At 29.0% G+C, this 13,434-nt stretch overlaps 1 protein-coding gene across 1 annotated transcript; it reads right to left on the reverse strand.

The window, feature by feature from the left end:
- Nucleotides 1-1,548: 1,548 nt before the first annotated feature.
- LOC106765646 (probable inositol transporter 2) lies at nt 1,549-6,957 on the reverse strand. The gene is made up of 6 exons (XM_014650334.2): nt 6,744-6,957; nt 6,495-6,565; nt 3,584-3,919; nt 3,155-3,262; nt 2,463-3,053; nt 1,549-2,267 (listed from the first exon to the last, which is right to left on the reverse strand). Exons 1-6 carry the CDS (start codon nt 6,874-6,876, stop codon nt 1,800-1,802), a joined length of 1,707 nt encoding a protein of 568 aa, XP_014505820.1. The 5' UTR covers nt 6,877-6,957; the 3' UTR covers nt 1,549-1,799.
- Between the last annotated feature and the right edge of the window lie 6,477 nt (nt 6,958-13,434).

Below are 13,434 nucleotides of genomic sequence, written 5' to 3' on the forward strand. Positions count from 1 at the left end.
CATTCAAAAATTGACTCTATTTAATAAAAGATATTGTTAATTAATAGTGTTAGATTTATGCCACATGAAACAAACCATAGTGTTAATTCATTAACGAAGACTCTTGAGGATGGAGTTTAAGTAGTGTTAACTACTTCATCATTAATCTTTAGTTTGTTTTATAATAAAAAACAGTTTAATGTCAGTCAAGTTGACGCTAACACATTTTTATTTTAAAATTATATAGTTTAACATCAGTTTAGCCAAATTTTAAATGACATCTATTTTAAATATTAATTAAATTTGTGTTGGTGTAACCCATAGTAATTTAAAAAAAAAAAAAAATCTTGTAGTACAACACCTCTATCTTCAATAAAAATAGAATAAACAAAATATACAAAAAGATTATAATAAATGAAAGAGATTAATATAAAGATTTATATAGAAAAATGAAAAAAAAAAATTATAAGTAAATAAATTCGTCATCTTTAATTATTGGACTAAAATTAATCTACTAAAGACACACAAATTTATAATATATAAATTAATATCAACTTAATTGAAAAGTAAATAAATATATTTGATAGAATGAGAATTTCAATTCAATTATATAGATATATAGAAAAAACAGTTTATAATAATAGAAATGGGAGTTATTGATCAAAATGAATAGTATTGACTTAAATAATAATAATAATAAAATAAATATAATTATTTAGTCAAAGCTAATTTAAATTATAGTAACGTCAATTAAACCAGAACTAACTTTATTTATTTTATTTTGTAATGTTCATTTCAGGTTAAAGTTTATTAAGTTGGCAACACAAATATTCTTACTCATGAAAAGATTCAAAGTAGTTAGTATTGATTTAGACTAGTTTAAACAAATTAGACATTCAGTAGATTCTTTTAGTGTCTACCAATAATAATAATATAAATGTTTTTATTTATTAAAAGGTTAGATTTATGATTAAAAGGTTAGATTTATGATTAACTTTTTTGGTACACTATTATTTGTATTTTGGTACACTATTATTTATTTATAAGTTGATCTGGTTTTTCTATGTTTTCTCATATTACGCGTGCATGGTAAAATTTACGAAGTATTAAAACTTTTGTTTTCTTACAAAAATATTAATTATTAACATTTTAAATAGTTAAGATTAATTACATATAAACTGTTAAAAGAATTTAGTGGAAAAGATTTTACAAAATTAACGGCTGAGATTTAATAACTTAATACTGATTTAAACATGACGCACTTGGTTATCTTGATTTAACGTTTTGGTTCAACTTATCCAATAGAAAAAAGGAAAATATTTTTACTCATTTATCTATATCATTGACTCAAATTTTGCCGTGTTTTTCTACTCCTTCTCAAAGTCTCAAAATTTAGAACTTTCAATGCCATCTACCGAATGAAAATTTTGTCAATACCTGAATTGAACGCTGTAGTGAAATTTTGCACAAGGAAACATGCAAAAAGTCCATCTTTTTTTTTTTCTTTTTTTCCGAATCCCACAACATAACGTTGATTACTGAACACTGATCATTAATAAAAACAACATATTCAACGTTCATCCTTTAGGATTTCATAAATATTTCCAACAAACACACTAGTCAAACAACAACTAAAATAACAGAAAATGAAACAGAACAGCAAATCTTAAGGGAAAAATCCCACTAACAAAATCTAGAAAATGTCTATACACAATTCTTCGCTACATAACCTTAAAAGAAACCATTTTTATCGCACGACATACGGATATAAAGTGACATAAAACTTATTTTTTAAACAAAATGTTTTGGTTCAAATTTAATCAACCCTTCTGAGGAGCACTTCTCTGCCAAAACTTAAGATGCAAAGCTCTTTCCTCCAACATCTGCTCAACTTCTTCCATTGGAACTCCTTTGGTTTCTGGCACGAAAATGAGAACGAAGAAAATTCCAACGAGGGCAACCACTCCAAATAGCATGAATGTCCATGCTGTCCCAATAGCCACGGTCAAAGTTAAAAAGGTCTGGGAAACAACCAGATTGGAAACCCAACATGTCGTAGAAGCAATTCCACCACATATTCCACGGTACCTTAGAGGATAGATTTCTGAATTCACAACCCATGGAACAGTTCCCATCCCTGGTGAGAAGAATATGATATACAGTGCTAGTCCCATTATTGCAAGCCAACCCATTTTGCTAGGACACCCTTTTGTGTACCATGCTCTATGATCTTTTAGACAAAGAGCCTTTGGGGCTTCATCAGGACTCAAACATGCCCCAGGTAAGAGCTGCATTCACATATAAAACACACCAGTATAAGAACAACCATATATAGAGAGAAATTAAAAAGGTATGGAGAGACATTGTATTAAAAGTAGGTTTCAATTGGTACTCGAAAAAAAATTTAAGAGTTAGACCTACTGACTTATATATGAGATTTAGATCTATACCAACTTATATACTGTGGTTAGGATTTGACTTACTTTGTTAGAGCCGGATGCACAAAAGCCACATTGTGCCTTTAGACACTTCATGCAGTCCCATTCAATAGGATTCACAGCTTTGCTAAAATCAGGACAGGTGTTGTTGAAGTAAGAGGTCTCAATAGAACTAATCATTGGAGAATGAGTTTCAGTCTGGCGGAAGGTGACGGTTAAAAGGGCCAAGGATAAAACACAGCCACACAAACTCAACAAGGCAAGTTTCTTTCGTCCAGTCTTGTCAATGAAGTATATGCTCACGATTGAACCGAATGCATTCAGCCCAGAAGTGATCAGGGACAGAAGAAGTGCAGTCTGGTTGGATGCAAAACCAGCCAACTGAACAATTGTGGGACTGTAGTACATGACAGTGTTGATACCTGTAAATTGTTGGAAGAATTGAAGTCCCATTCCAGCACACAAACCTCTCCTCACTGATTTTGTTTTCAACAGTTTGATTATGCTGATTTTGTCTGAAGGATCTACTTCCTTCATTTCCAATGCAACTGAATCCCGCAAAGCTTGAATTTCAGCTTCCACATCACTAGATGGATAAATTTTCCTTAATATTACTTTTGCTTCCTCTTCCCTTCCCTGTAGGTTACATAATAAAAAGACATATAAGCCCATAGAAAGATACAATTATCACAGAGAAAGAGTAAAGTCTTAAAAAAATGTATTAACGATGATTAAACCTTTCTGAACAACCAACGTGGTGATTCCGGGAGTGTAAACATTAACACCGCTTGTATTACAGCAGGTAGAGCAGCCACTCCAAGCATCCACCTCCATGTACCCGGAGCCTGAATAAAAAATTAACAAGACTCTTATCACGTTTACAGAAAGCAATGTCATATAGAAATTCAACGACACACAACATGGATATAATGCGACTAAGACAGCGTAAACTACAGATATTATGCAATTCCGTTTAGTATGAGAAAATAAGTTTTGTTTTCACCATGTAAAACAGATCTATACTTCTATAATAATTATTTAAAAAGTTATATTATATATGATAAAGTTCACCAGTTTTATTTTTCCATCGGAACACCATAAAAATTCTTGTAGAATGGTATCTTTTATGCAATATAGCATAAAAACAAACAGAAGATTTAGCTGACCTTAGTGAAAGCCAAGTTGATGAGGTAGGAAAGAAATTGTCCACCAGTGACGAGGAAACTGTTGAGAGCTACAAGGGCTCCGCGAACCCTGGTGGGGGAAGTCTCAGAAATGTACAGAGGAGATGCCATTGAAGCCATTCCAACGCCGAGGCCAACAAAAACTCGACCCACGATGAGAATAGGAGACTTAGTAGCAGCAGCCATGATAACTGACCCAACCAAAAAGAGNGNATCAGCTANNAGNATTGNTTTCCTTCTNCCGAAACGATCGTTCATCCATCCACCGACTGCAGCACCTATAATTGCACCAGCAATTGCTGTACTCACTATAGCTTCCTGGAATTTTTACTAGTATCAAAATACTGTTTGAACATGATTCCACCATAACAATTAATTTGCACAATCATGATAAATGTTTTTAATTCAAATCTCAACATTGAAAGAAGGCCCTGCACGGTTTCACAAATTTGTACAACTAGCTAGTTCGTTATCCGATGATAATTTCAAGAACTTGCGCTTCAAACCCAGAAAATAAAGGGAAAATGCGAGGTTATGACCCATGATAATTAACTATGCGAACCTTTGACAAAACTAATTTCAACCGTTTAAAAAATTATATGAAAGAGTTATAATATGAGATAAAGATTTCAGATTCAACTCTCCCACTAATTAATATTTGGGATGGATTTGAAAGAGAGGGTGAGAAATTCTAGATTCAATTGTGGGTAAAAAAAATTATATCAGGTGAGATTAAAAAAGATTGAAATCAGATAAAACTAATTAACTTTTAGGTTAATTAGAAAAACTAGTTAATTTTAATTAAAATTAATATATTATATAATAAAATATATTTTTAAAATAAAATATTATCATGAATAACATTATCCCATTATGAATAATAATAAATTGCAAATGTAGTTAAGGTACTTAAAGTAAAAATATATTCTCAAGAATCCCAACTCTTCTCCAAAAGTGGGAAAAAGAAAGTCACGAACCCTCTTTCCAATTAAAGAGATTTTCTCTCCTATCACATTTTTTTCTTCTTATATATATTTTTACCTTTAATTTAACCTTCCTCCCAAAAAGGGAAGAAATAAGACAAAAACAAAAAAAAAAAAAAAATTAAGATTTTACTACATTTTTTATGATGTAGACCATCCATTAATTTATGTGCTTAAGAATAAGGCTATCAGCCATGAGACTTCGTAAAGACTTTGATTTTCAATCACAATTTCTTTTACTTTTGTTTAATCGTGACGCTATTCCCATCTAATTAACCTGAAATCAAATTAAAAATACAATTATTTAAAAAGTTCTTTTTATTTTTGTAAGTTGAACGTCATTATCTTTTGGAACGCATATCCGTTGAAAAAGCTTACATTATTTTTCAGTGATAAAGATAAAATTAAAAGAAAAACAATATCAGGAGAAAAAATTTTCTAAAAATATCTCCAAAACAAAAGTGTTAGAAACAAAGAAAAATCAGGAGTTAATAGCCAAAAATGGACTGTTTTCAAATCTAAAAAAAGGAAAAAGAAGAACAGATGTTCTGTAAAATATATAAAAGCAGAAAATATTTAAAAATAAGATTAATTGATTCATACAATATTACAATTTTTTTCTGTCACTAATTTATTTTCAAATTTTTTGAAAAAAAATGTATTTTTAACGATTTTTTCTGATAATTATTTTTTCTGTTTCAAATATATAAGTCAAATAGCAACATAGTAACAGATAATCTATTATAATATGTTTTTAAAAATTATTAAGAAAAGTTGTTAAAATTTTCATTCAAAGTGGTCAATCATTACAGTAAATAATCTCTCGTATTTTGTATCATCAACAGTAATTTAAGAATAAAAATATGGTGAGAGTCAAAGGTCGTAATAAATTACCGACTAAAAAGTAATAAGTTCAGTACCGCGTTTCTTGTGAACTTCGAGGAAATGTGCAGAACAGAACAAACTGATGTAATATACCCAAATCGTAAAATCAAACAAAAAATTATAACTGACATCAGAAAATACTTTAAGTAATACATCAAATCCTTAAAGTAAATTCTAAATAAAATTTATAACTATAACATGAAAAAGAAACACAATGAAAAATAAATAAACAATTTTTTTTTTTAAACAATGACTTGTCAATCAACATTCTATTTTATAGAGAAACACGATAAAAAAATGAAACAAAAATAATCTTGTCTGATGTAGAGAAATAATGAGTAAATATATGCATTATTTGTTTCTTAGATACCTCCTCCTTCCTTTTTCAAAAGTCAATTCTTTGAAACTAAAGTTATTCCTTTTCGTTTGTTATAATTTAAATTTCAAAATAACAATTTTTTAATTATATCCTTAATTTATAAAAGTTATTCTTTTTTTGTTTTTAATTTTTAAATTCAAAATAACATTTTTTAATAACTAATATAAAATCTAATAAAACACAAACATATATTAGAATAAAAAATTGAAAGAAATATTATAGATAATTCATTTTTAATTAAATTAAAAAATAATTTAAATTAAAAAACCTTGAATAATTTTTATAAAAGAAAAAGGTGTATCATAATTGTTTATATTCTGATATTCTGATGACTATCTTTTCTTTTTGTTATTTTCCCTCCCACATTTTTCTTCTCTCCAAACCAAACACACAATTACTGAATGGATTACAAAATCCTCGAAAACGTGACAAAGGATAGAGATATTATGATGCACTAAACCATATGCGCGTGTTTCTGCGTGCAGCTTTGCTTGTTGTAACAGAAAAAATGGATGAGGACATTAACTTCCATTAAATAAAAACAGAGGAATTCATGTAGGTTTAGTTTAATTGAATGAAAGACAGTTTTCATTTTTATTTCATGATTTTGGCTCTTTGGTGTGGTAAGTATCATGCATTCAATTACCTGAAGCCAAGTCTTCCTATCGACATCTTTGAAATCATCCCTAATATACAGAAGAGCACCGGATATGACCCCTGCGGAAACATACACCAAGCGATCAATCGCGAACTCGAAACCAAAGACATAAAAGCAAACACTGACCCTTGTATTGATGAAATTTCAAAGAATAATTTACGAGAAAAAACAATTGATTATGAGAAAACTACAGTAGAAAAAAGAGAGAACAATGTTTGAATTGATTTGACTTATTACCGGTATCGTAGCCGAAAAGAAGACCACCAATTCCTGCAGAGAAAGCGAGCCGAAGAATATAGGGATTCTTCCATGAGAGGGAGAGACATTCTCTGAAGGCAGAGACATCAGCCTCAGGTACTCCTCCTTCCATCGGAAACGGTGGTTATGAACAGAGAGAGAGAAAGAGTTATGAACAAAGAGAAAGAGCTACAAACAGAAAAAGAGTGAAAAAAGTGAGAGGGATGAGAGTAAGTGAGGGAAGCACTCTATTTATAGAGAGACCCTTTGGTTGACAGACCAAACATCATTCTTAATTTTTTTTATCGATTTAATTTTTCTTATGAGATAATATTTAATAATTTTATAGATTTATACTTTAATATAATCAATAACATTTATTAATATTTTCTCTTCATTACTTCTTTCCTTACTCCTTTCCAGGCTTTCGATAAACGGTTATTTTTATTAATTTCTATTGACATAATAACTTATTTAATAAATTGAGAAAAAAATATTATATCTTTATTTTAGACTTAAATAATAATTAGATTTGTATTTTTTTTTTGTTTATATTATTTAGTCTTGATATTTTTAATTTAATTTTTGTTAATTTGATTTGATTTTTTCTTCAATATTGTTTAAATTTATTATGGTGAACGTGAACCGTGTTTATTGTTGTAGTTTGGGATTTTTTATTTGGTTAGTTTTTTAATTTAAAAAAAAAGTTAAAATTTTCTTATGGACAAGAATTTTAATTTGATCATCTCATTTTATTTATGTTGTTTAGTGCTTAGTTTTGAAAATATGGTGTAATTTAACTATTTTCATTAATATTGTGAGAATGTTAATTTAATATTTTTTTATGTTTTTTTTTATGTTTTTTTTAAAACATTTTTCATTTTAAAAAAAATAATTTTATCACGTATCAAATGAAAATCATGTCTCTTGATAAATATAGTGTGACATGGTAGTGACATGTGTCATTATTAGAGAAAATATTATATAAAAAATCTCAATTAAATCTCTTTATTAATATTTTGTCTCACTTTAATTTTATTTTTTTTTTTAAAATTAGAACAATTCCACCCCTCTCCAACTTAGGACCAAATTAATTTTTATACAAAAGTATAATAACATTTTTTAAAAATTAATATTTTTATTAAATATTTTTAACAATACTAAACTTATATTTTACATTGAACTTTATTTAAATTTTATTTTAAATATTTATATATTAATAATTTTTATACACTATTACTGTTATATCACATTATCTTTGTTCGTGTAGCAAAATTCTCATTTAACATGTGACAGAATTTTTCTTTTGAAAAAAATTAAAAAAATATTTAAAAAAAGAAAAGAAAACATTGACATTGAGTTGGTCATTAATTTTATACTAAAGGAAAAGGCAAAATTTCATTACATTTTAAAAAGTCAATGACACACAATATTAATGTTTTATATTTAATTTAACTTATTTTCTAATTTAGTTTTTTTATTTAAATAAAACTATTTTGTTCGTTTTCAAATTAAGATCGAATTTAATTTTTATATAAATTTTATAGTTATATTTTTATTAAAATATAATTTTTTATTAAAATTCAATTTTTATTAAATATTTCTGTTTCTGTTACAATTATTGTAAAATGAGAACAAATTTTGTTAAATGAATACTAACCGCATTGATTTAAATATGTTTGTGTTGATATTTTATTATATCAAACTTTAATATTGTTTTTTAGTTATATTTCAAATAATTGTATATAAATTTATATAGATTTAAAAATTTATATTTCAAATATTTGTATAACATTATATATTAATTATTTTTATACAAAGCGTACACACATATGCGATAACAAAGATGTGATAGCGTGTACACATTTTTAAATATTTATAAATTATTTAAATTTTAAAATTAGTAATTAAAAGATTAGAATTAGAAAAAGAAAGGTGTATATAATTATAAATATATAATTATATTTATACATTATAAAAAAAAGTTGGATTTATCGACAAAAGATATCCATAGGTAACAACAAAATGTGACGTAAATTTTCTAATAAATTTCTGACGGATAAAAATTTGTTAGTAAAAATTTTGTCGATAATGACCTTGTCAGAAACTATTACTGACAGATAATGATCACCGGTAATTATCGATGAATACAAATCGTTGGTTACCAATAAGATAATGATCAACTGTAATTACCGATGAATACAAATCGTTGGTTACCAATAATTATTATTGTCGAAAGTCCATAAATATGATGACAAATTCAAGTGTAGTGAGTGGACAATATTTCTCAACTAACCACAATAAACCTGAACCTAACATAATTTTTAAACAAATCACACAATTCAAACAATCCAAACAATCGAACAAATGAAGTCCATAATATTATAAACATGTTTACAGTGTCATTAATATACAAACATAGAAGTTTTTAAAATAAATGTTCATAAACTAACAAAAGTCCTAATAATCATCATAATCATCTAAATCATTTTCTTCTTCTTTATCTTATTGTTATTGTTGTTGTGGAGGTGACTAGACTAGAAAGTGTTGTTGAAAAGTGGTTACTAAAATGATAAAAGAGTAAATAATTATTTTATAATGAGTAATTATTTGAATTAAAAAAAAGTAGTTACTAGAATTATAAAACTGAAAAATAATAATTTTTTAAATTTAAATATAAATCTTTAAAAAAATTGTATAACAATATAAAATAAAGGGTTAAATATGTTTTTAGTCCTTGAAGTTTTACTGAATTTTGGTTTTAGTCCCTGCATCAAACATTGATGGCATTTCATCCTTTTAGTATGGAAACATGTATTTTTAGTCCCTAAAAATAGACGGTGTCAATTTTTCTGTGATGTGGCTAACGACCCTGCCACGTATTCTTCTAGGTTCATTCTGCACTATCTGCCACGTTGCCCTTTTTTAACATTTGAACTCCTCCTGCGACGCGAGAGAAAACGATCTTGTGTTTCTTATCGCCGGCGAGACCAACCACCGTCGGTCGCTGGCCAAGACGTTGCCGTCACCGATCAAGACGTCGACGTCTCCGTGGTTTGCCGCCGGGGGCGTTCCACTCTAGTATCGGGTTCCCTTCTCCTCCTCTCTTTCGGGTCGGAGAACAAAACAGACCTTCAAACCAGGGTTCAGTTCGCTTAGTGTGATGGCAAAGCGAGTGAAGTTGTATCTAGTGGGAATCTTGGGAGCCTTGCTTCGCTTCCAGAGCAAACGGGCATCAGACAAAGATTCATTGATAGGTGAATTCTTACCCTTTCAGTTCTTTCTACCAAAGCAACTTAAATTCGCATTGACGCTTGCTCATTTTCACTCACTCTGGTGATCTATACTCCCTCCTGCGCACTGTTTTGATTTTTCTCTCCCAAGGTTACTCTAATTGCTTCCCCTCTATTGTATATTCTTTCAGTTAATACTAGTTACTGTTCTTTTTCCTCTGTTTCTCTACCTTTCTTCGAACAGTGAAGTTTGCATGGATACCCAAATTGTTTTCCCTTTTTCTGTTTGATTTTTCTAAACCGCAATTGCTTAAAGTTTTATTTTTTAATATTGAATGCATTTTTTATGTTGGAGTTTATTATTGGGTGTAAAGATCTCAGAAAATGGGAACTTTTCTTGAACTTGAAAGAATTTTTGCTAATGTCGTTTTTCTGGTTTTTTATGCTTCAACTTTGAAAGAATTAATTTTTGTTTATGTTCTTGCTTTTATTTTTTTTATATAATTATGATTCTTGCTTAATTGCAGGCTTCTCACTATATTTTTCTTGTGATTTTCAGGATAAGCATCAACAGTTGTTATTCTTTTTTCTCGGCTGATCAAAGTCGTTTTTCTAGTTCCTTGCTTCTTGAAGTTTGAACTATGGCGCTTCATGGAACCACCATATTCTTCAATGTAAATTGCATATTTTCTTTTAATCCAAAAGCTAACATATTTATCATTTTACTGAATTGAGAAGACGTCTGATTTGGTTCTTGGTAAATTTCTATAAGAGTATTTCTGTGTTGATCAATGCTATATTAGGTAGATTTCCGATATTGAATCTTGATTTAGTTTACTTGACACAGAATTTCTGAAAATAAAATTAGGCTTTCTCATTGACCGCATCTTTCTTGGATTGATTTCCCGATGTAGTCTCCATTAATGTAATATACGCCTTCATCCCATTTTCCAAACAAAGTTGATACAGTTTTTCCATTCCTATCTTGAATGATACCATGAACCTACAGAAATAGATAAATCACAATGAGACAACCCTCTGCAAAATTTCCATATATCTATAGTGAAAGGATAGATGAAAAGTCCAGTTAATAACCAAGGCCTCACTATTTTTCTCTCGCGCTGCAGAGGGTGAATGCGTCTTCCTCTCGCGCGAAGGAGAAGGGGCAAAGTGGTGGTGGTCCGCCATAAAGCGCGGTGGCTTTTTTGGCGGAAGTACTGGTAACACCGTGAACAGCGGCGTGGTGGTTGTTCGAGTGGTGGCTGAGGCGGTAACGTCGGTGGCGACCTGTATCGTTGGGAGCACCTCGAATGAGGTTCAAACGTGTTGGTCACTTATCTGGCAGACAAAGAAGAAGACGTGGCACTGCCGTTAACCAAAAGTTAACGTCATCCATTTTTAAGGACTATTTTTACATGTTTTAATACTACAAGGATGAAATGCCATCAATGTTTGATGCAGGGACTAAAACAAAAAATCAGTAAAACTTCAGGGACTAAAAGCATATTTAACCCTAAAATAAATATATTTAATACTTTAAAACAAAATTTAATATAAAATATAAATTTAAATAAACTTAATATTGTTAAAAATATCTAATAAAAATATCTATGAAAATTAAATTTGATCTCAATTTGAAGAGAGATGAAATTGCACAATTTAAAAAAAAAAAATAGACTAAATTGAATCAAAATAAAAAAAATTAAGATTCAGATTAGTGCTATCAAAACGGGTCACCCGGCTTGATCCGGTCCGACCCAGCACAAGTTGGTTTTTAAGTTTGTCAACCAAACTCGGTTCACTTATTACCGAGCTTAAAAATGTCAAACCCGGTCTAGCCCACAACAGGTTAGTAGGTTAAATGGGTTGGCTTACTAGCTCACTTAATTATAATTTTTTTTTTTAAATATCGAAAAAATTATTTTTTTAATTCAAATCAAAATAAATTTCACTTTAAAATGATGTTAAACTCCAAACACAATTCAAAATAAAAAAAAATAACATACAATTCAAATGTAATCCAAAAACAAACACAAAAAGCGAATAAATAAGTTTTTAATTTTGATCATTTTGTGTTACTTATCCATTTATAAGATTAGAGTCTTGAATGGATAAATCTATAATATTTTTCTCTCTTGAAATATCTTAATCTTTATCACCATTTACAATATAAAAAAAGTATTAACTAATAAATTGAAACACAAAGTAATAAATAATTAAATTAAAATAGGTAGGTTGGTGAATCAACCTGACTCACCACATGTTCAATTCGGGTGAGTCTGGTTCTATGTGGGTTGAGTTGAAACTTGATCCATATAAAAAAGTTACATTTTTTTCAAATCCAACTCGGTCCAAACTCATGGTGGGCCGAGTGAGTTCATAGGTTTTAATCCATTTTGACAACACTAATTCGGACAATGACTTGATACCTGACATGACGCTTCCTTGACATGTGGCAAAAGAATTTTATTAAAAAAATAAAAAATTAATAAAAAAAGCGAAGTTCCATGTGACACATAATTAATGTGGTTAGTATAATACTAACGAAAGGACCTAGTTGTTACACATTTTATAAAATAGGGACCTAATTGAGACCAATCAAAATATAAGGACCTAATTGAGATTTTTTAACAAATACGAGGACTAATAGAATATATTAACCTATTAGACAAACCCAAAAGGGAATTTAATTGGTTTGTTAATAAAAGTTCGACTTTTAAAAAGGTTTTTGCCTTTTAAGATCAAAGTTCAATTAAAATCCTTTCCTTTATAATAACAATAGATAATTTAAAGAGTATAGGGGAAGAAGAGAAGATTAGACAAGGTATTTTATATTGGTTGGATCAAAATACCCTACGTTCAGTTGTTAATCTTTCTAAAGAGGGATTAAGTCAAATATTAAAATAAACCAAACTTATAACGAGAGAAGAAAGAGATTAAGGTTTAAAAAACACCTCTCTTGAAGACAAAAGAGATGAAAGACACGTTCCTTAAATCGAACCACCTTTTTTGAGTCACACAAATATGAACAATATTTTCTAGCAACAACAAAAACAATTAATCACCTAAGAACCCGCTTGGTGAATGTTATCGCTCTACCCACACTAATTTTTCAAAGCTTATTTTCATAAACACAAAGAGTTTCTCTAGGAGTTACAACTCTAAACCTCTTAGGTTTTATCAAATATATATAAATTTTCTATTTCAAAAAATTAGGTTAAGAACCTAAAGAGTCAAGTCACAACTAATGCCACTGATAATTATTATTTGAAGAGATAATTGATTATCGCACAAACTTTCTAAACCAATTTTCTTTCTATGATAATTGATTATTACTATAATGATAATTGATTATCCAAATGAAATCAAGATTTTCATAAAAGACTTTGTGTAATCGATTACCAAAAGTGAATAATCGATTATCACAAAATCTCTTATGAAAATCTTGATTTTATTTG

The sequence above is a fragment of the Vigna radiata genome, chromosome 7 (assembly GCF_000741045.1).
Source record: "Vigna radiata var. radiata cultivar VC1973A chromosome 7, Vradiata_ver6, whole genome shotgun sequence".
Lineage (NCBI taxonomy): Eukaryota > Viridiplantae > Streptophyta > Magnoliopsida > Fabales > Fabaceae > Vigna > Vigna radiata.